This window comes from Lycorma delicatula, chromosome 3 (genome assembly GCF_047948215.1).
Source record: "Lycorma delicatula isolate Av1 chromosome 3, ASM4794821v1, whole genome shotgun sequence".
Taxonomy (NCBI): domain Eukaryota; kingdom Metazoa; phylum Arthropoda; class Insecta; order Hemiptera; family Fulgoridae; genus Lycorma; species Lycorma delicatula.
The window spans coordinates 25,699,383-25,725,029 of NC_134457.1; the positions used below are offsets into that span (position 1 = coordinate 25,699,383).

At 30.8% G+C, this 25,647-nt stretch overlaps 1 protein-coding gene across 1 annotated transcript in view; it reads right to left on the minus strand.

Moving 5' to 3' along the window:
- Positions 1-253: 253 nt before the first annotated feature.
- Positions 254-25,647, minus strand: part of Aprt (adenine phosphoribosyltransferase) — a 37,663-nt gene continuing 12,269 nt past the window's right edge. The window contains exons 2-4 of the mRNA XM_075359568.1: positions 10,347-10,581; positions 6,158-6,236; positions 254-3,327 (exon numbers count right to left, since the gene is read on the minus strand). Of these exons, the coding sequence (XP_075215683.1) occupies positions 3,191-3,327; positions 6,158-6,236; positions 10,347-10,581 (451 nt within the window). The 3' untranslated portion in view covers positions 254-3,190. The remainder of the gene's footprint in view (positions 3,328-6,157; positions 6,237-10,346; positions 10,582-25,647) is intronic.

Consider the following 25,647-nt stretch of genomic DNA (forward strand, 5'->3'; position numbering starts at 1 on the left):
CTCTCTACTAGCCATGATGAAGGTGAGGAAGACACTAACTAGTTAATCTATAATAAATACTAGTCAAATTTCCCTTTAGCTATAAAAGTCTTGATGCCTACATAAAAAAATGATCTTCTCATTTCTAAGTGATAGAAACAGTCTTTTCAGTAATATGGCCATCTTTCTGCCTGCATTCTATTGATAAAAGATTATTAAACTAGACCTCACTAAAGATTAATGGCAAATTCACTGAAAAATTATGAAATAAATATGCAATGAAGAAATTGTGAAACCTTTATTTAAATATTATTCATTCACTTTTAAAATGTATATAACAATTATAAAATATTTTTTACATATACATTTATCACAATAATATAAAGCAATTAATAAAAATTCTACTAAGTCTTTCATGACTAAAATTTACATCACAGTTTATAAAACTACTAATTACATCATCATAAGCACACAAGGAAATAACAATAATAAGGCACCTTAAAATATATGTTAAAAGAACATTATATGTTTATAATTTAATCTAAACATCACTTTCTGAATTTAAAAATTCAGAATTAATTGTATTTCAACGGACAGTTACATATGTGAATCTAGGATACAATCTTAATCTAAATACATATTAAAAATGAAAACAACAAAATATTATTGCACTGCTTACAAACATAAACAGCCTGTTCTATCAATGAAACGTTAAATGCAAAAATTTAATTACATATCATGTCTTGTTCTCTTCTGCATAATTGTAAAGTTAACTTGCTTGAAGAAAACTAATAAAAATTGCAACAAATTATGCCTACAATAAATCTCTCTTTTATCCGTCTTCCCAATATTAAAATTACAATTTTTCATAATTTCATTAAGAGATAAATAAAAAAATACCAAAAGAGGAACACTTGGTAAAAATAAGAATTCTTTTTTTTATACTAACTATATGTCATCGATATTATTAAAATACACTATTATTATTTTATTACTATTACTATTATACCATTACACATTCACTATATCATTTTCAGTTAACAATGTGATATAAAAAATAAATGTGAAGAGAAGAATTTCCATTAAAACTGCTAGCAATTTTGACCTTATGAAAGAAAAGTGTCCAGTCAATCAATATAAGCATAAAACATAGTGCGAATTTTGTTCATGTTTTCACAGCTGTTTAGCCTTACAGCAGTTTAGAGCAACTGTATTCTAACAGATCAAGATACTCAGCAGTTTTAATGGAAATTTCTCTTTCATTCATACTCCTTTATTCATTATGTTGTTAATTAAAGATATGAAACAATTAAAAAAAAAATGGCATTAAAATATAAAGTAAGTGCAAAAAAAGAAATCCTATTTTCATTGAAAGCTGAAATAGCAATATTTAAAAATTTCCACCACATTAAAACCAAATATTGAAAAAATAAATAAATCTGTTTTTATAACAAGAGATGAAACTCTCTACCATCATCATTATCATTTTATCACAAACTGAAATGATATCAGCAATAATACACTTAAAAAATTAACCAACAATTTTAAAACTAATAATGTCATTTTAACACTCCCTACAGATAATTAAAAAATGTAAAACCTATCATTAATTGTTTTTTTATTTATAATTAAATCATTTCAACTAGTAAGCTATCACTAATCTATCAATTAGTATTTTTTTTAAAATATAATCTCTTAACAAAGTTATTTATTGAAATTTGAAATATGAATACTTTTTATAATTCCTATATATTTTTTTTAATTTTTATATAAATTAAAATATCAATTACATAGAAAAGAACATGTTTAATAAGATAGAAGACTTTCCTTTTTTTTATCACAAAATGATTCATTAGATATAATTCTTCACAGGAAAGTTCTTTTTTTTCTGACACATACTTTAGATATGGTCTACATATTAATAAAACACCATTTGTCAACAGTTTTATGCATAAAAAAAGAATTATAAATAAGTTTTAACATCAATAGTAACTTTTTTCTAATACTGATATCAATTACAAGAAAATAATTCACCAAATCAAATTAAATGTTCCTTTTACTGTACTATAGTATAGTATTTACAGGCATTATTATATTAAGGTATAACGGTAAATAATAAAACAGAATTCCATACACTAAATCACAGGAGGTAATGAACACCTTTCGAGAGACTTCCAGAAGTGTTTCCAATCACATAAAAAGTGAAATCACACTATCCATGCTGAAGGGCGTAACTTTAAAGGGGATAATAATACTTAAGAATAATTTATTTACTTTTTTAGACTAATTTCCAGAGCTTTTTTTTAGTTAAAAGCAATTAAGAATTTTTCATAAATCTTTTTTTTATTAAAATAAAATATTAAGTAATAATTTATAATTCAAACTGTTAATATTGTTAAGTGATACATGTATTAACAGACATTATGCTGTAGGGAAATTGGAAATTTTTTCTGCCAAAAAGAGAATATTGTTGAACAGGAATGCCTCCTTAAAATTTTGTCTGTATATGTACTTAACTACTTTACTAAAAAAAAAAAAAAAAATATGTTAAAAAGTAATATGTTAATTTTGAAAATATAATTAATTACTTCACAGAATAATACTATTGTTCTACAAAATGACTTGTAATGGCATTACAACCACAATTTATTTCTTATTTATTGACACAGTTTTTGTAATGTAATGTAACCTATTGGATTCAGTAACACAAGCAATGAATGAAAAATATTAATAAACAAAATTACATACAACTAGATCAGTGTTAAGAGCTGACAAAGTTAACACCAATTTTTACAAAATTTTATTTGAATAATTGAAGTCTTATTTAAACTTTTATTTTTAATTTAGCAGAAAAACGTTACACCCTTAAAAATACTTCTACAAGGAAGCACCTCTATTTAATGGAAATCTAATAAAGAGAAATGAAAAGTAGTTAATCATATTCTTCAAAAAATTAAAACAAAATTGTACAGCCAGTACAAATTAACTTTAATTTTTACCTGCTGAAATGCAATTTACAACTTAAACTACTAAAGTTAAATCATTTCGTAAGCAACATTTGTTTAATGTTGATACATTTAATAAATACCATACTGTTTCATCCCCTTGAGTTACTTATGTTACTATATGTGCAAAGCTAAAGTATAGATATAAATATAAAACATTTATAATGGAATGCTTATAAAATAAAACTAATAAAAACACAATGATGCTAGAACTGCACAAGAGATTTAACAGGTACAGGAACCTTTGACCTCCCTTTTAAATCATTCAATTCAATAACCACTAGGCACTGAACAATTTCTGCTCCAAGTTCACTCAATAATTTGCAACTTGCAGACAAAGTACCTAAAAACAGAATAATAAAGAAACATTACAGAGATGTAGTAAATTTTACTTAAAAAAATCTTGGAGAAGATGATAATTGAAACTTATATTACAGCACTGAATCTGGAATCTCAGGAAATAATTACATTATAAATATTTTGATAGCCAATGAGTGTTATTAGACTGATTATTAAACTACCAATGGAATCATTTTCTTTAAGAACCAAGCACTATATTGAAAAAGAAGCAAAGAAATGTTTCTAACGAAATGGACAATTATTCAAATGCTCGGAGCTGAAAACAGTAACAAAAATGAAACTTCTTTGGTTTATTATGTATTTTCCATTTTTTTCATTCTATGTGAAACATGGAAATTTTATATTAAAACATGGAGACAATAAGTAGAAAACGACTATGCCCTGAAAAACAAAATTCTTTAGAGAACACAGAAAGAAAGGAAACCGTTACCAATTGTGAAAGCAAGGAAGCCAAATTTACTAAAGAATACTATAACACAACAGAAGTATACTATGTTGTCACAGGAATTAAAGTAAACAGTAAAAATCTGAATTATTTTTACAATTTTAAAATAATTATACAATTACAACTGTTTGTGATTACTTACAGTTATTTTCCCAAAACAACTTCAGGAATATTCAAGACATGAAAATAAATTTAAAAAAAAACTAAATTATTATCAGAAAAAAATACAATATTTTATTTTACCATAAAAATAAAACTGTATGTAAAAAAAATTAACATTTTAAGAAGAAAAATTAAACCATTTCAAAAATGGAATGGAAGAGTTGTTTTAAGGAACAGTTTAAAAAAGCTCAAAAAGACACTCAGCAACTAACATGTTAAATTACAAAAAAATGTAAAATAACTCTTTCAAATTTTGTTACAAATACTATATACCATCAGGGGCAGAAGTTTCCTACACCCTTTTGACACTGGCTGTAACAGCAACTATTAATCACTGGAATAAATAAGTTAATGAAATAATAATAAATAAATAACTGAATGAAATAAACCGCCATTAAAAAAAAAATAAAATAATTTTTTTTTCTTTATTTAGGTACAGCTTGGATTCAGAGGTAGTATACACAGAAAAAAAATAATAAATTTGAAATATAAATCCAAATAACGTTTTTTCTTAAAGAAAAATAATCCTGTAAGCCAAACAAAAAATAACTTAAATAATTTTCAAAATAAACATGGCTATAGACTATGCGACTCCTTTCTGAGTTGGAGTGCATATAATGCACTGTTTTATAACATAAAGGGTTTTTCTGCTCTATATTTATTAAAATTTGAATTATTATATTATTAATATAGGCATTACTTTTTTATTCTATTATTATTATTAGTACTATTTTTTAATAATCTAAGCTTCAATTTTTCTTCAGTTTAACTGCTACAAATGACATATTTATAATTTTTACAATTATACTAATAGTTAAAATACTACAATTTTACTTGTCTTCAGTCAGTTATAATTCCTGCTGACTTCTTGTTTTGTAAGTACTAGAATGTGTTTGATCTAAAAGACCAACAATTATACATATATAATTATTACATATAAGGAGGTAAGGAAAATATTCTAATACTGTTTTGGAACTGCCTCATATAATTATCAACTACTGATCTATACAACTAAAAAATCTGTAATGACTGTTTTATCAAACATGCCAGTGAAAAGTAGTAGGGTATAATAACAATGACAAGAGACAATGAAGTAGTGTATAATAGTTCTGTGACTTCCCAACCACTCATTAAAATAAATGTACTTAAATTTAGGTGGAATATCAATTCTGCAGTGGACTGCAACTTTACTTGGACACCTGTTGCCTGATCTCTACTAAACTGTTGGAATTGAATTGCAATCGAAATTGGGAAACAACATGGGTCATCAAGATGGTTTGATCCTAGGTCATGCAGCCAAACAGTTGCACGGTTGATCTCAGTACCAACAATTTAATAGGATTAAGAGGACCCGAGTATACAATTAGTTGTGATTTGTCCGTCTTAAAAGGTTCAGTTTGTTGAATGACAACAAGCTTTAGTGAAAGTGAATTTTAATAGTTAAAATCATACTAATAAAATATTTGGTAAACTAACAAAAAAAAATTGTTATTGTATCTGATATTTTTCCTACCTTTGAAACAGTCATTTCTAAATTTTCTTAAAAATTTAGAAACATTAATGTTTCTAATTCTATGATGTTGGAGTTTACAAGCCAATAATACCTTCTGACAATATTTGAAAAGCCACCAAACCCTAAAGCTTCATTTAGAAAAAACTAGAAAAATTTAAAGATGGTACAATAGAAAGTTACAGAACTCCTATTTTATATATTTATTAAGAGGTGCATTATCCTCAACTCAGTGGTAAGGATTGAAAAATATTTCAATTCTGATATCTCCTATCATTCACAGAGAAAAAAATCAGTTTAGTCACCCAACACATCCATAAGGTTTTAAGTCTAGCCTTCAAGATGTACTATCCTCTCATATCTCCCAGTTTGTTAGCTACAACTAACTTTCTCTGGCATTAATTGGAATTATTCCTCTAATTCAACAAGCTTCCACAACAAATTACATAACTGATAGATTCAACTAGTCTAGACTCATAAGAAAATAGGAACCAACAAAGACAACACATGCATACATAACATAATAAAAATCACAACAGATCACATTTTTGGATTATGGGATCTCAAGTGCTAAAACTTTCAAAAAAAATCCAGAGGGAGTTATTTTTCGATTGCATACAATCCTCACTTGCTGACCCTACAATAAAAAATAAGTAATGTAAACTGAACCAAACATGCCATAGAGTACTTTCTTACCTCCAGTAGCTAATAAATCATCAACAACAAGCACTCTTTGACCGGTTGAAATACTGTCTTCTTGTATTTCAAATACATCCTAAAAAAATTTAAAAAAAATAGTAATAGAATAATAAATAACTTAAAGACATTAACCTATATTATTAGCATCACTACCTAAATAAATTATAAATCTCACCAATGTAATTTAAATCATAATTTTTTAATTATTTTTCTTTACATTGCCCACATAAGACAAGTCATTTAAAAAAAAAATTTAATCTAAACAACAGATTACCAAATCATAACAAATATTGAGAGTCCTTAATGAGACTATAAACATTATTACCTAACACCCTGATGATTCCACAACAGCTGGAACTTACAGGGACTAATAATTCTGTGCCAGAAAACATCAATGCTGTGTGTGAACTTATAAAGCAAGATCGTTATGTGACATACTGTGAGATTGAGGCATCTTTGTGCATTAGTATGACAAGCATCAATAAGATATTGCATGATCATTTAGCCGAAAAAAAGATTTGTTCATGTTGGATCCTGCATAATCTGACTAACGCTTAAAAGAAGGCTTGTGTCATCTGGTACAAGGATATGTTGAAAAAATATGTTCAAGGCGCATCAAAGGCTGTGTATAACATCTGCAAAAGTGATGAACCATAGGATCTATGCAAATGAGTCCGAAACAAAAAAAAAAATCGACTGTATGGGTCTTCCAAGTTAGCCAAATCCAACAAAAGTTGTTTGTGGAAGAAGCACATCGAAGCAAATGGTTGCCTTTTTCTTCGCATTACCAGTCACGTGGCAACAGTGGCATTACAGCAACGTACGACGGTCAATTCTGAATGGTGCACAACCATTTTTTGCCAAAAGTCTGGAAAAAAAGTCGAAGAAGAGGCAAAACAATCATCATCATAAAACAATGCGAGCTCTCACACATCAGCTCAAACAAAGGAATTTTTGAGCTGCTAGATGCTTGAGATGCTAGAACATCAAATTGATGGGTCATCTGCCATACAGCCCTGATTTGGCACCTAATGACTTTTTTTATTCTGGCACATCAAAATAAAATTACATGGTCAAAAATTTTCAACACCCAGTTGTTGCATTCAAAACACATGTTTTGGAATTACCTCAATCAGTGGAAAAGTGCTTTGAAAATTGGTTCAAACACATGCAAAAGTATATTGATCTTCATGGAGAATATTTTGAAAAAAAAAATAAAACCAATTTCGATCATAAATATTTGTTTTTTCGCTATTAGGCCAGAAATATAAATAGAAACCCTTGTATTTACAAAAAAAAGAGGAAGTTCCATCAGACTTCTAAAAGAGTGTTATTAGCATGATACTAAAAAAAGCAGGAGCAGATAAATGAGAACAATACAGAACAATTATCTTAACTATTCATGCTCAAAAATTTTAATTAGAATTCTGTACAGAAGAACTGAGAGGAGAGTGAAAGAAATGTTAGGAAAAGACCAATTTGGTTCAGGAAAAGTATAGGAACAAGGGAAGAAATTTTAGCGCTCAGATTACTAACAGAAGGAAGATTAAAGAAAAACAAACCAACGTACATGGCATTTACAGAGTTAGAAAAGGCATTTGATGACGGAGAATAAAATGTTCAGCATTTTTAAAAAGTTAGGGTTCAAGTATAGAGGTAGAATAATTGCTAACATTTACATGAATCAAACTGCAACAGTAATAATCGAAGAACATAAAAAAGAAGCAGTAATAAAAAATGGAGTCTGACAAGGATGATCCCTGTCTCTGTTACTTTTTAATCTTTACATAGTTGTTAATGATGCTAAAAAACAATTTAGATCCGGAGTAACAGTACAAGGTGAAAAGATAAAGATGCTATAATTTGCTGATGATATAGTAATTCTAGCTGAAAGTAAAAAAGATTTAGAAAAAAACAATGAATGGTATGGATGAAATCCTACGCAAGAACTACTGCATGAAAATAAACAAGAACAAAACAAAAGTAATGAAATGTAGTAGAAATAATGTAGATGGACTACTGAATATAAAAATAGGAAGAGAATTATGAAGGTAGAAAAATTCTGATGTTTGGGAAGTAGAATTACTAAAGATGGATGAAGCAGGAGCAAGATGAAATGCAGAATAACACAACCGAAATGAGCTTTCAGTCAGAAATATAATTTGCTTACATCAAAAATTAATTTAAACATCAGGAAAACATTTTTGAAAGTATATGTTTGGGGCGTAACATTATATGAAAGTAAAACTCGGGATGATCGAAGTATCTGAGAAGAAAAGATTAGAAGCTATTGAAATGTGGTGCTACAGGAGAATGTTAAAAATCAGATGGGTGGATAAAGTGGCAAATGAAGAGGTGTTGCGGCAAATTGATGAAGAAAGAATCATTTGGAAAGAAATAGTTAAAATAGGAGACAGACTTACAGATCACATATTAAGGCGCTTTGGAATAGTCGTTTTGATATTGGAAAACGTCGTTTTGATGTGAAAAATTCTGCAGGCAGGCAATGTTTAAAACAAATTGTTAGGGATGTAGGATGTAGGAAATATAACGAAATGAAATGACTGGCACTAGATAGGGAATTTTGGAGAGCTGCATCAAACCAGTCAAATGACTAAAGACAAAAATACATACTACAATTCTAAAAAGGCTATCTTTAGTTAATCAAATTTTATAGCAACCATCTTCATAATATGATAGTCTTAAAGTCAATTAATTTTCCTATCTTTTGTTTTCTTTAATAATTCTTTAATTTTTTTTTATCATAAAAAGTATTTTATTTTGAGAAAACTGCCCATTTCATTTTTGGAATGCAAGTGATATAGGGTAAAATCTTCTCTCTAAATGATCTAATGGTTTTCCAACATATATATTACTGCAATGGCAACTTTTAATTTTATAGATTATATGAGGTCAAACTTACCATCCTATACTTTTACTTTCCTATCTAACGCTATAGCTGTAGAAGGGAAAATATTGTAATCGGTCCAATTTGGACAAAAGCAGTTTTCACCATAGCTTGATGTTTTGACACCTAAGTAACCCAAAAAACCCAAAAACTGGATGGAAATTTTCTGAATGTTAATGTTTGTATATACATGTGTACGGTGTCACACTCTAAATCACCTTATCTTCAGAACTACTGGTCCAATTTTCACTAAACTTGGTCAGATTACTTCTATGTATGGGGCATTGGTGTCATTAAATTTTCAACTTAAAAGGTCAAGGGGGTGAGGCTGTAGAGCTAGTACTGCCACACCTGCACGACTGAAATACAGTAGACCATGTTATAATTAGAATCACTTAATTAAACAAACAAAAAATATTATATTTAAATAAGATTATAAATATGTTTAATAACATTGTGTGTGCAAGCCGTGCGTCAGAAAAATCCATATGATAGGAAAGTCCTACAACTGTGTTGTCAGCTTTTTGATTTCATTTCATAAACAGTAAGTGCATTTAAAAATTTTACAAGGCAGGTTAGGTTATTACTGATATTATCAATTGACAATTCAAAGCATATATAACAGTAATGAGACTTATAATGACAACAGTTATGAGGTAAATAGGCAGTACATTTTCCTGTGATGAATATAACACCAAATGAATGATGGATTGATTATCTGCCTAAAACAGTACCTTGTTGTATACGTTTAATATACTCACATATACATTAACTACATTAATCAATCAATGACTTGGTTAAAAGATTTAATTACATTAAATGAAAATAAAAAATAAGTAAAAGTATTACAATAAGTAATGAAAATACATAAAAAAGAAATCACAGAGAACAATTATTAAAAATAATGAAAATGTTAATTTCATGTACATATAATGCAAAATAGAATCAAGCACAACTGAACTACACTGAGCAAATCTACACTGTATTCTGAATAAATATACCAGTTTACACAGAGCTCTTCTCTCAATTCTAAAAAACCTCCTACTCTGAAAAAACCGACACAATGTTCTTCAATTTGTCCTTTACTACTTACATGGTCAAGTGACAAATCTACTGGTTAGAGTAGTCAAGAGTCAAATGAAATTCACATGTTAATGCCAGCCAATTTCTTATCAACACAAACAGTAAGGATCTGTCTTTACATAACATGTAATACAGATTAGATCAAAAAAAGGAAATAATCAATTTATAGACAGCAGTCATACCAATAAAACTTACATTTCCATATTCCAAATTAAATGATACTTGTTTTAAATTTCCAGGAAGTTTTCCTTTTTTTCTAATTGGTACAAATCCAACACCCAGATCACGAGCAAGAATTAAACCAAATAAAAATCCTCTGGATTCTAAACCTACAACGAAATCAATTTTTCCTAATTTACTTGCTTCATCATTAAGCAATTCAAATAAATGACTTGATGTTTTTGGATCCCTCAAAACTGAGAATACATCCCTAAAAAAAAGAAAAAAAGAAATAAAAAGATAAAAATAAAGAATTAATTATAGTTAAGAATAAGTAGCATGAAAAACTAAATTACTTATGAAATCCTGTTTCACGGTTTTTTTTTTGTTTCTATTTCTTTAGAATATAAAACTGAATGGGCAATGTACAAAATCTGGAATCTGAATCAATAAGTTTTTTCCTTGTGTAGATGACAATACCATTTGTATGAAGTACCTGTGAAATATTTTTGTGGTATTTTCTGTGTGTAAATGAAGAATATGTAATTTAATTCAATAAAGTATAAGAAAAGAGCTATTACATAATTCATTACATTTGATGCAGTTATACTGTTACATTAGTAGTATGTGCTAATTAAATGTGCGTGCACGCATGTGTGTGTTTGTATTGGAGCTGTTCAATGTTATAGAATGTTTATATTTCTCATACTGTTCTACGTCTAATTTGAAAAACATTTCACCATTTTGTAATGTCTACAAATGAGTGATTTGTTGATTAGCAGTGATCAACATAGAAAAAAGTCTGTAAGCAATACAGTCAGTACCTTTTAAATGTTCTAGGTAGAATATGGAATATCCTACCAATCTGAACTTGAATTAATTATCTAAAAATAATCATGTGCAATCACTAATATATTGTATTGATAATAAAAAAAACTGAGAGAATCTTAACTGAATTTCAAAGTATCAATTTTACTTTGGTATAATAATTTCTACAGTGATAACAGAAATCAACATTGTAGTTTACCCTCACAGCATAAAGTAAGAATTTTTAAACCTGTACTAACTCATTGAAAAAAAGACAGCTAACACATGACTTCCTTCCAAAATAAAGCTAGATATTATAAAAATCAATCATTTTTTAAAGTAGTAATACTGATTATAGAGAAAAATAATTAAAAATATGCCCAATAGAAGAAAACAGCTGACTTTTGAAAAAAATATATACACTGCATAAAGCTTTAATTCTCTATCCTTTTTTTTTAAGAACAGCATCCTGGACCACTGTAAGGTATTGCTTCAGAGGATGAGATGAAATGACAATTTTGTAGCATGTGAAAATGCCATGACTGATTGGAATTTAAACCAGGGACTCCAGATGAAAGGCCAAGACGCTACCACTTTACAAGAAGTAAAGGCCAGCAAAATTTTGTATACTTATCAAATAACAAGTGTCAGGGTCCTGGGTAAGCTAGTTAGTTAACGACACAATGTGTGTATAACCTGATTGTTCAAAATCTGTAATGTTTTAAGGAACTGCATCTTTGAAATTTAACAGCTTTCAGGTAAAAATAAAATACCTACAATTAAGTCCTGTCATGTCCTACTGAAATATATTAGTAGTTGTTTAAGAGCATATAAGTTAACATTGGATGCTGAATTCATTGTTTACTTTCTACATCTTCAAAAATAAACAATGCTATTTCAACAATTTACAATTACTTTATGAATTTTCTCTTTCTTTCTCTCTCCCACAGATGCATGCACGCAAATGCATATACACACTTAATGAGTGTGATACAGTCTTATTTACTAGACCAACAATTTGTTGTATGCGTAAGGGGAACAATCTCCTCCACAGAGACATAGCCACTGGAGTCCCCCCAAGGAGCAGTGCTTTCACCATTCTTGTACATGGCCTACATCAACGATATGCCACTGTCGGAAGGAGTCAAAATAGCTCTATACAGACAACATGGCATATTACTATGAATCCAGAAGTGTAGATTACACGATTAACAGATACCACAGGCAACTGGATCTAGTAGAGCCGTAGCTCGACATGTGGAGAATCAAATTCAATGGTGAAAAATCGGTGGCAGTGATGTTAACATACAAGACACGCGCTCTAGCCAGACAGCTGAAAATCTCAGGAGAGAAAATCTCAGGAGGGAAAACAGTCAAGTACCTGGGAGTAGTCCTGGATAAACGGCTTACCTCAGTAGAACATGTTAAATATGTGTCCCAAAGGGCAAAGGCCATCAGGACCTCACTATACGCAGTACTGAACAGTGCCAGCCCATATCCACTGGCAACCAAACTGCTCATTTTTCGGCTATACGTCCTGCCGATTCTAACACATGTTTACCCAGCATGGGAAGCTTTGTTGAACTCCACGCTTCAATAGAAATTACAAGCCATCCAAAACATAGCATTGCGGAAGATATTTGGAGCACTGTGGTTCATCAGAAACGCCACTCTTCACCACGATGCGGGACTACACACCGTATCTGAGGTGGGGGTGGTGCTGGCACGCAGACTGCTCAGGAAAGCGGCCGTTTCCGAATATAGCCTTCTCCAGGGCATCTGCCAAGAGGACCCTACTCCACAGACTATAAGAAAACAGCCTCATGCCATATTAGAAGAACCACTGTGAAGAGGCGGTACAGGAGTCAAAAAATGATAAACCAGGTCTAGCAGCCTCTAAATCACATAACCTATAAATGGAACCACGCAAAAATTCCAGCTGCGAAAGTGACCATTTCACAATTAAATTTTGTTAAAACTATACAAACCTAGACAACACCCCACGCCATCCCATGAAGAGAACACAATTTAATTCAGTCAGCATATGCGACTCCCTCCGGAGAAGGGGGCGCATTGCTCCCTCCAAATAACTAGGGCCAGTAGGCGTATTCCTGCTTGCCCATATGATGCTAGTACTGAAAAGACTTCAGTAGATGGACTGAAGAAAAATCACACTGGAAGTACTAGGCTCAAAAGCTTAAGTCTCCCAAGGTCAGACCCAGTAAATAAATTTCACGCTGTTCCATATGGATAGGAACACAAATTACCAAATCCATCCATAAATAAAACTTAAAATTTACAACCGTCACTAATAACACATGAAACCCGTCCAATAATAGACAGATACAGCAGCAAGGGACATTGTTCAAGCTCTGTGATTCGTAGGGAGAAATATTGAAACTCCCGCCATTCTTGTGTTCCGTTCCATAATGAGTGTGGGTTTACACCTTTTTTTATAAGTGAGATCATATTTCGTCAGAGTTCAAAATCAGTATGCTAACCTATACCAAACACCCAGCATAAACCATATGTAAAATTCACCCTATTATTAAGCCACAGAACGAACATTTCAAACGCAGATATGACTTCAAAAAGGCAGACTGGACAAAATTCTCTAGTATGCTAGAAGAGAAGGTTCAAATTATTGCTCCTGTCCCTGGAAATTATGACTTCTTTACTAACATAGTGAAAACCTGCTCACCGGCATCAATTCCCAGATATTGCAGAGCTACATTTTAGGTGTAACTCTAGAAACCAGAAACATCTCTTTTGTTGGATGAAAGCTACAGACTATATAAGAAAAGAACAATGGATGAAGTTGATGTCTGAACGTAGATTGAGCAAAAGCAGCCAAAAAACCTGAATATTACTAAAATGACTTGCAAAACTGATATATATATATATATATATATATATATGCATATATAAAATATAAGCATATTCATTTGGATAGGATCAAATCCATCCAAATAAATATGCATTCCAATGTTAAAGCAAACCAAATTGCACATCAGCTTATTCTAACTGGCAAACCACTCACATCTATAAAATAAGAAAAAAGCTGTTTCAGCACCAACCTGATTTGGAGAATAATACCCTCTTCCAACCTTTCACCCAACTTGAACTTGAAATAGCTCTGAGAAAATGTATGAATGGTAGAGCAGCTGGTCTAGATGATGTATGAGTTGAGCAGATCAAGAACTTTGGGCCAGTGAATGGATCATCGAATTGATGAACAACTAAATCCAGACACTCAAGAATTCAAAAATTTGGAGGAACGCTAGTCATAACTATTTTTAAGCCTGTCAAAAGCCAAAATGACCCTAAGAGCTATAGAACTGTTTCACTGTTATGTTACTTCTATAAGTAGCTTGAAAGACTCATCCTCCAAAGAATGATGAACTGAAAACTGAATCTTGCTTCATCCCTAAAATTACACACTGTAGGTCCTAAAATGAACACAACACATTGCGAATGGTTTTGAAAGGTAGCAGATAACAAAGTCTGTATTCACAGATCTCCCAGCAGCCTACAATGTTTAAATTTATGTTAATCATAAACTTCTTGTAGTAAAAATTTAAAAATCACTCATGACTTTCAGCTTACATTCATGATCAGGAACCTTTTCCAAAACAGGAGGTTCTTCATGGAATTCTAAGAAAAAAGAGGTAGTGAAGAACAGGAATGGGTTATCCGAAGGTAGTGTGTTTGCAGTGGCTCTTTTCAACATTTACATCAATGATCAGCCACTACCTGATGGAACTCTGAGTTTCAACTACACTGACAACTGTGCACCAAGTTGATGGTACTGACCTACACAGTTGTGTCAAGCTGACAATTGAGGTGGTAGAAGTAACAATAAGAAATGGACTGAAAGATCTTGCAACCTATTACAAGGAAAACAGACTCAGGTGAAATCCTGGCAAAACCCAACTGTGTCTTCCACCTGAAGAACAGACAGGCAGCCAAAAGTCTGAACATCACATGGGAAGGAAGGAACTCAGCTGGTGCATTGTGGAACTCAATACAAGAAACATTGTTTGAACACCAAGAATAAAATGGCTGCAAGGATCAACATGGTGTGGAAGCTGACTAGAACAACCTCGGAAGCACAAGCAGGTGCAGTGAGAACCTCAGCCCTCATGCTACGCCACTCAAAGAAGAGTATGCCTGTCCAGAATGATACAGATCTTGTCATACCAAAGAAGTAAATGTGGCACTGAACAAAACATGCTGTATCATCACAGGCTGCTTACAATCTACACTTCTGGAAAAACTGTATATTTGTCTGGCATAACAGCCCCCCCCCCCCCCCACGATATCTGCACGTGAAGTAGCAGCTTGTCAGAAGTTCAAGGCTTTTAACATCCCAAGTTCATCCTTTGTATAGCTATGAACCAACATGGCCTCACCTAAGCTCAAGAAAGAGCTCAGGAACACCCAAGCAAGGAGACTTACCTTGTGACGAGCAAGGGATGTACATCTCAAAGGGTGGAAAACACCCAGTGAAGAACATCTCCCTGGATACAAAGAGAACTGGACAACTTTGAGATCTCTGAATAGGCTACACTCAGGTGCTACAAGATGCAGGACAAACTTACAGAAGCGGGGTTTCACTGTGGACTCTGTTAAAAGTGACTGTAGCAGATAGACAACAGCTCACTTGTTTCAGTTTCATCTTTGCCCAGCCTAGACCACACATAAGAACTGCCCGAGATGACAAAAAGCACACTTGACATTGCTAATTTTTGATGCACCACTTTTTAAGTGGCCTGTGAACTGTGATAAAACTTCTGTAATATAAGATCCACATTTTTAATTGAACCTTTCAATGAAATTTTAGAAGTATTTTTTTTAATTTAATTTAGATTTAGTCTGAAGTAATTTTAATGTTTTTTATTTGTTTATTTAATTGTATTGCTTATTTTAATATTAATTTTTATATGCTTCTTATATGTAAAATAAATACTTATTAATTTATATGATTATATAAATTAATACATATTTTTGCAAAATGACATGTAATTCAAAATTTATTGTATTCTCAACCTGTTAGTAGGTACACACAATCACATATTATAGTCAACAAATTATGTTTATTAAAACATCACTTTTATTAAAACTTTGCACTGAATTTGACTCAAAATTAATTCTAAAAACAAAATTTTAGCAACAGTTTGAAAATCATATTTATTTATTGTAAATAATTATTTACATGCATTCATGTGCAAGCTCACATAAACATATATTGGTCTATTGGTAAAATCAGGTTGCTGTTCTCATATGTATGTTAGATGCCTTAACTGCATTGGTTCTAAGTGACCTAACACAAGTCTCAAGACATTTCAAAAACTGCATAGCTATCTTAAAATATCACAAGAGATACAAGATTACTGCAGAAGGAAAGAAGTAAAGTGATTCACTTCACCTATCCAAATATACAGGTGCATATAAACAGTCCAAGACCAACCAAAATGCAAGTGATATTAAACAATCTAAATGACACCTTTACTCTGTTCACAAAAGTGCTGATATGGTGAACATCATTAATCTTAGAGAAAAAAATCTAGTTTCTTTGGTTAGAAACCCCACTTTTTGAAAAACAAAACAAGTGAGTATTGCTAATTATTGTGGTTCAGATGCTTTACATACGTCACAGCCATAAGAAAGATTGATATGGTATTAAAAGAAGACTGCAAATTAATGAAATCCTCTCAGTGGGAAAAACATTATATTTATTGTTTCTTGTAGTAAAGGAATGCTCTCTTTTATAAATACTAGGGAAGTCTGTTAAGTTAAGAGATGGCACTCACAGTACATCATTGGGATAATTGTTAGTTTCTCATGTCTCTGCTACGAGCATATGACAAGTTTCAGTCGGACACATTAACAATTATGTTGTTGGTAGTAGTTTCAGTCGATCGGAAGTGTTGTGATTTGTGAAAAATGGATGAAAAAGAATTTTGGTGGTGATCAAACATTACTTTTTAAAAGGCAAAACTAGAGGAAACTAAAGTCGACCTGGACAATATTACAATGAGTCAACTGCATCAAATAGAAGACTTTGTATGTGGTTTGATTATTTTTTTTTTTAATAGTAATCCAAGCACAAATAATGCTGAAGGTTCAAGACAGTCTGTTGAGGTACAACTTCACAGAATATTGAAAAGATCCATTATGGAAGGTAGAAGAAAAAAGTGCATGAGATTTTTGAGATAACAGGAAACTTATATGAATGGGTACATCATATTTTACATGTTGCATTTGCAAAACCTCCACAAGATACCCATCCTTGTGTGAATTTCCATCCCTTGTAAACAGCCCTCACAAGAAACTGATTTCTTGGGTGAAGGGTGAGGAGTTAACATTTTTAAGCACCGTTTGTGTTGTTTCAATGAATTAAAAGGAATTTTTGCCTAATTTCATAACAATCCAACCAAGAGAGAGTCAAAACAAAGGACTGCAGACAGAGAAATTGCTCCAAAGACAAAATCCATTCCATTAGCATGAAACTTGAAAGGATGCTTGTTTTATGGGATGTTTGTTGCATAATCTTCACTGACTTTCTGATGAAGAGCAACAAAACAATAATTATTATTGGATCATCTAAATGCGGAAATAAATTTTAAAAAAATCACGTTTGAAGAAAGTAATTTTTTATCACAAAGACAACATACAAGCTCACTTTTCTGGAATTGTAACAGTAAAGTTGTAAGAATTCCACTACAAAATTCTTCCACATTTCCTACTTACCTGATTTAGTATTTACAGTCTATTAAGAAATAAATATAAAGAAATAGAAATGGCTTGAAGGAAAGAGATTTATTGAAATAATGTTACTGTAATAGAAAAATCATCTCTTTTTTAATTTTTTCATAGACTTATCAAACAGTCCTCATATAAATGATTATGGGTCTTTAACTATAATAATTACTGGTATAAAATGTTTAAGATAATAATTTTAGTTACTTGTAATACTCATAATTATTTAAGAAAAACAGTATACACTTTTGCCTAAAAATTAGGCAACATTTTTTAACTCACAACTACATTCGAGTATACACCAACAGTTTCACGAACAGTAGGAAAAAATTATTTAAAATATTTTTCTATTAATGATTTCATGCAATTTATCTCACTTTGAAAAGCTTACAAAATGAATCAATAGAGATAAGAAACTAATCACTGACTATCAATCATTATTCCACGTATAAAAATGAAATATATAGACTACAAGAAATCTCATTACAAAAAATAAAAATAAATGAGATATTAGCAAACATATCAACCAGTATTCTTTAAAAGCATAATGCGAATACAACACTATACTACACAATAATATCTTGTTAATAGTTAAGTTAAACTTTTGAAAAATATTGATAAAAACATTGGCTATTAATGAAAAGACAATAAAAATAACTAAAAATTAGCATAACACAAGTATTCAATAGCATTTTAATATTAATCAGCTACATATATAAAGTATGCTATTCATCATCATTGATGTTCTTAAACTTAATATTGCTGGAGTACTATATAAATAATTCATAAAAATCCTTTTTTAACAGTTTTTAATGAACACATTCAACAAGTTGCTTGTTCAATGTGTTCATCATCAAACAATTATAATGTTTGAATGTGTACAACATCAAACAGTATAAGAGCTAAGTATCAAAATTATTTGAGTAACATGATATTATTTGATGAGATTATTTACATGATGATTTTTAATCTATCATGAACAATTTGTTATTTATATAAATAACAATCATTGTTCAATTTATCTAACATAACTGAGCTACTATAACTAAATACAAGGTTATAATTACTATGATAAATTATGTTATGGAAACATAATTTCAAATTTGTGCATTTAAATTCTGTAAAGCAACAGCCAATGAGCAAGAACAACCAAAACTGTATATAATAAATTCACGAATCTTTTTCTAGCATCAGTTAATTTACCTAAGTTACTGCAATTTGCAACTTCATTCTGTTCTGAGTTAATTATTTAATTCCAATAAATTTGTGAAATCCACAATCTATTTCATTAAATATCCCAAACTACGTCTCCTCCTTATACTTTCTGAACTTATTCTTTACCATCTATAGTTCTTTTTATTATTAAATTAACTAACCTTGGGTACTTTAAAATACAACCCACCTTTTACAGGCTACTTTTTTCCTATGTTCAACAACCTTTATTTTAAATTCTGTCAAACCACATAATTTCAAAAACTTCCATCAAATCATATTTCAAAACCCTCTATTATCCTTTCCTTACTACCTTCTCTCATGATTTGCTTTAAACCAAAATAATAAATGTTTTTAATCTATTTTTACTTTCTAAATTAATGTACGATACTGCAATATTCCATATTAAGCCAACATTTTCTGAAATTTGTTTGCACCAACATTTTGATAATATTTGGTGATTAATAAATAGATGCCCACCTTTTAGAGACAAAAAGCAATTACTTTTTTTTTAAATCATTCTAGTTTCATAAGCTTGCAATTACAATTGCTTCTTCTGTTGTTCATTCTTTTTCCTTCCCAACATATTTTCATTCTAAGAAAATGGTTTCTTTCTTTCTTTTTTCACTTCATTTTAAATGTATATCTGATGATTTCTCTTCATCCTTTGTTTCTGATATCATACCTCTATAATCACTTCTATTTTCTAGATCTTTAATTTTGATATTTTCCTTTTCCATGTCTTCCTTCTTCTTTAAACCAGTTTGCTGCCATTTTCTGTTTACAAAATAGTCCGCAAGTTTCTTCACTAATCTATATTTATTTATTCTCTTAAAGTGACCATAAAACATTAACTTTCCTTCTTGAATGTTCTTGATATTCTTTCAGTCTTCTGTACAAATCTTTATTGCTTCTTAATTTATATTCCCCACTTAATCTAATTGGTTCTAGAATCTTCCCCAAAATTTTCCTTTTCCTTCTTTTCAACCATCTCTATCATAACTTCGTTTTTATGATAAACATTCCATGGTATATAGCTTCTGGTTTAATCACAGTATTATAATGTCTTATATTGACAGAGATGAAAAGTGCTTTCTTATTGTTATGTATTTAGGCAGATCTGATAAGCTGTTTCTACCTTTCTTAAATTCAAATGTTTCAGAGATCAGAAAATTACTTAACATTAATTTTTTTGTTTCCCAAGTTACTGGCAATTTTCTACATATATTGCCATCAAGAAAAAACAGTCATTTTTATCATATTTCCCACAAACTCTAACAATATTCTTATTTCAAGTACTAGAGGATAAAGACTGTGTACTAGTAATAGAGGGAACTTTTTTTTTCTTTTTGTTTTAGTGTACAGTACCAAACATATTCAATGACAGCACTTAAAAGCAAGACAGATGCTTGTGATGCAAATCTACCAGCTCAAGGAATTAATTCAGTATTCCACAACATTAAGTATTATATTCTACTTTTCGTGTAATTATAAACATAATTTCTGTAATAATTAACTTCCATGTGTCACAAACATAAGGAATACTGAGTCCTGGTGTTATAAGAGTCAGACAACAAATTAATATACCACTTTCTAAAGGAAAAATTCATTATATACTAGCAGACCCGGCAATGCTTCGCCATTACTAGATTTGAGTAGATACATATATTAAATGAACACAACTGAAAGTATGATGAAACATTAACAAAATGAACATTACAAAACTTCACAAAATTTAACCTTTCCCCTTTTCCCCTGTCTCCCATTTTCTGACCTCTTTTCTTCCCCCATTTCTCTTTCCCTTATTTCCCTTTCCCTGTTTTCTTTTTTCCATTTTCCCTTTCACCTTTTTCAATTTTTCCCTTTTCTAATTTTTCCCTCTTTCCCTTTTCCAATTTTTCCCTTTCTCCCTTTTTCGCCGCACATAATCAGCCAGTAGTTTTTTAGTCTATAGTGGACACACATATCGGAAACAATGAAATGGATTGTAAAATATTTAGTATAGCATGTGTAGCTTTTACGTCCAATAGCGCTGTTTTTCAAAAAAAGCATGTTTTTACCTGTCACAGGTATGACATCATTGGTATATAAATAGTAGGTACACGCACATATAGTAAAAACATATAAACATATAGCAATAGTAAAATCACACGTATATTCAAATGCAATGTTGTATCAAAGCAATCGATGAAGAACTTTAGAGATTTAAGATTTTGAACAAATGAACATTTACATACCATTACAGTAGAAGCAAAGATTTTTCTATTTTCTATACTCATTCACGTATTGGTCTCCAATATTAATAACAAGTCATGCTGTCAGCCTTTTCTTGCAAAAGCATTTTAACAACATCTAAGGCATTTCCTGAACTGTGTTTGGCAACATGAATTTTACTAGCAACTAAATGTTTTGGTTGGTTCACTTCAGGATGATAGGGTTGGTAATTATAAAACTGATTGACCTTACATTTTATCAATTAATAATATTTTATTAGGTCATATAACTCTAATCTAAATATGCAGTGTTGTAGTCATAAATTTTCCAGTACGGGAAATTCTGAAAATCTTGAGGATACTAGGTTATTTATTACAATATTGTATTAAATAGTACTAATTTAATGTAAAAGGTGCAAATGCAATTTTGATCTAAAGAACGCTAGGGATTACATGAAAATAAAGAAACTGAGTCACGATAAGCATCATTATTATTTATTTATTTTAACATAACAAGCATGAAAATACAATAGACCTATTCATGTAACCTAGGCCAAAAAAATATGAAGTTACTTTTTATTTTTAATCAAAACATAAAATCTACTACATACATTTGAATTTTCTTTCAAAACATAGCTATAAAAATACAGTAAAAATGTCTCATCCACGTTAGTGTTATCACTATCAGCAGGCTTAGCTTGTCATGTTCTTGTCATTAGCAGTTTGACATTTCCACAAGCACATAATAAGGCTCAGGATTCCATTTCTGCATGTTTGAACAATTAAACTTAACAAACATCAGGGCCGAAACATATGGAATGGACAATCTAGTTCCAGTGGGTGTTATAATTATATTTATGTGGCTGAAACCACAGCCCCACTCTGGTGAACTGCATGGTATAAGCATAGGGCAATTCAGCAGTAGATTTAAATCCTCTGGAATAACAAAGCTTCTTCCCACATAATCTCTGTAGCTGTTTTTATTGTATTTGCATTAACCTAAATCTGGCACAAAGTTTTTCAATCTCAGATTCGCAGTTATCACATTCCTACACGTATGTTTAAAGGCTAACTGTTACTTTACAGCACTTTCAATTCTGAGGGAAGTGAATGTTGTTCTCTTCTTTATGAGGAAGGCCTGTAGTTGCAGTTGATGGCTCGTTACTACTTCTTGTAGTAGTGACAGACTTAAAACACATCTCCACCACTTAGTTTAGTCTACAAATAACAGTTCACTGGTAAATGCTTACATAATAATTTACAGGTATTGAAAATGATGACCATCCATTTCTACACACTTGTCAACACACTTGAAGTTCCTGGCTACTCTGGTTAGATGTACGCTGTCTGTTCCTAGACGGCATTGGTAATGTTTGTCTTCAATTCCTGCATGGTGTTCCCCACAGAAAGAAGTCTAGGCTAGTTAAACAGATCTTGGCGGACACAATCCTTTAGAAATGATTCTTCCACAGAAAAAATTCCTGTAGCATCTCCAAGTAAAGCTTGCAAATGGTACTGTACTGCTGCAACCAGCAGTCATGGTCATCCTCTTGCGCTAGGGTTATGAACTGTTGGATAATTTCTTGGTAAGTGGCAGCATAAACAGTTTTTTTTTTTTAAATCAAGGACTCTATATAATTTGTTGCCTTGAAACCACACACCATACGCCTACTTTTTGTGGATGCAGAGGAGATGTATGAGTTTTCAGTATCCAAAGTCTGGTAGTTCTGACTATTAACACACCCACCAAGGTAAAATCACGCTTCATCAGTGAAAAACACTTAATCTAAAATGCCAATGTTGCCTCTAATGAACATCTCGAACCTTGGCAATAGTGAATCCTTTTAGCACAACCAGCATTAGTCAGCTGTGGAAAAGCTGCATTCAATACAGATAATATTTCAACATTGGGGTATTCCATTTTAATTCAACAAATGATCAGTGCATCACTATTTTTCATTTTGATGATATTTAGTAGATAACCTTGTAGTGGCCAAAAATTTTTTTTTAATGTTTAAAAAAAATTTTTCTTGAGTAACAGACTATTTTCTAACTTGCCAACAGGTAAAAACAGGTCATTTTCATCACTTTTTCCATGAGCTATAGCATTGTTATTTTACATCATACATAGATCAAAAAAGACGTTTTGGAAAGAGCAAATTTGGAACTTCATCTCAGTGTACTCAAAATTCAGTTTGTTAGATAACCAAATCTTGTAATGTTTATTAAAGTTACATTTACAATTTTTTTTCTTTCAAATTTTGGACCCAAAATAAAGATGGGCTTAGGGTTACAGGCCTGTTTTTTACCTTTTAACTCTTAGGTACTATTAGTACTTATAAAAAAACTGGAATATTACAGTGTCCTTCATTAAAAAACAATGGTCACCAAATCATGAAGTTTAGAAAATGTCTCATTTTTGGGGCCCAAAAACTACATGTGGGACAGGTGGCAAAAATCTTAAATTTTTACAGCAGTAAGTACTTTTTATGTACTTTAAAACCATAAAAACTTTATTTTTTTTCTCAAAGAGATTGATGAATAATGAAGCCAACTAAAAACCCCCAACAAAAACACTGTTCCTTCTAACCATAAACAGGTTCTTGTTTTTGGAATTGTTGAGATTACCTGAGATAATGAGAAATTCTTCAGTCTTTTGAACATCTTTATTAGAGCAAAAAATAAATGTTATAATTTTAATATTGAATGAATTTTATGAATATTTAATTAATTTTATATAAAATTTTAATTATTAATTTTATGAATATAATTTTAATGTTATAATTTTAATAATTCTACATTTCAGGAGGTGTAACAATTTGATTGTTGAGTGTCCTTGCTTTAGTCACAGTCCTTTTTACAGTTCCACCAACACCATCACATGGTCTTTTTCCATTGTACAAGGCAAAAAAATGCCATTCAGCTGCAATTTCAAAATCTTCTTGATAGTAGCACAAATTTATTAATTTTATTTTGTTTTTATACTGGGCTGAGGAGCCATCAGAAAAATAAAAAAATTGTTTAACTTGTGATAACAGTGTGTTTACTTTATGTATAACTTGCTTTTTGGAAGCAGAAGAACAATGTAGTATTGTGCTTTAAGTACTCACTAATCACACAGTAGCTTTTGCTTTGTAATTTTCCTTCTTTTTCTAAATATATGACAAAGGAATGTACTGTGGCACAAGTTTTTGACCAGTGATATGACTGGATTTCATCCTGTATCACAAAAGAAAAATTTTGAAAGAAGTCTCCCATTACAATACATCCACCCTCCAAGTTTTCCTTTTTAAAGTTGAGAAAATTAGCTTGACTCTTGGCAACAAAATGATGTCTTTTTAGATTTAAATTTTCAGTAAGTTTATCTAAGTACTCTTGAAATAGAATAATTTCATCAGTTAGTTCAGAATGGTCAACAGAAATCCACTGTTTGAAGATAATTTCAGAATCAAAATCATCCCAGCTCTCTTGCAGTAATCTTAGCACTCCGTTAGTGCCTGGACATTTTTCAGACTATGACAGCATGCAAATTTCATTTTCTATACCACATACCATTGTTGAAAGGAGAATTTTATAATGAAATTTCATTTTTAGAGCAGACAACATGAGTTTTACACATTTTGATGGGTGACACACACACACACAAACGGAGTGAGTACCTGACCCAATAGCCAGAACACAAAATTTAGGTCTTAAATCAGCAAATTTTGAAAAACCAATTTTTAAAATATGTTTCTCTTTGAAGGTTATGTACAATTCTTTTAAGCCTTTTTTTAATATTAATTTTCTTCCCATTAGCTTGTCTTACAGACACAATCCTTCTTGTCTGGCATCATTCAGCTATACTCATTATTCTGGTAAAAATCTTGGACATATTTAATAATATTTTCATCAACTACGTGACTGGGTTTCTTTTTGCTGATTTGTGGTAAAATTCCACTTGTTCTAACTGTTTGGATTGACAGGCTAAATACTGACTAACACTAAACTCATTTTTAATCTCTTGAATGCTCCAGCTGTTTGGTAATAAACTTAAAACATTAATTTTTTCCTGAGTTGATGTATCTGTTTTCATTTTATACTTTATTTTAATGATTAATTCTTCCATATTCCCTACCTAAATCAGCATAATGTTGAGGTACAAAACTGGTTTCTTCTGTAGAAATATTTTAATCAAAGGAATCATTTAATTTACTGGTAACTGACTAAGCTATTTTTGTAACTTTATTTTTTAGAATTGGTTCCTTTGTGTTGCTCAATAATTTTTGAACCTTAACAGGAAAAAATGGCATGTGCAGAACAAGCTTTATTCACCAACTTCACTATACCACATGAGGCTCAAA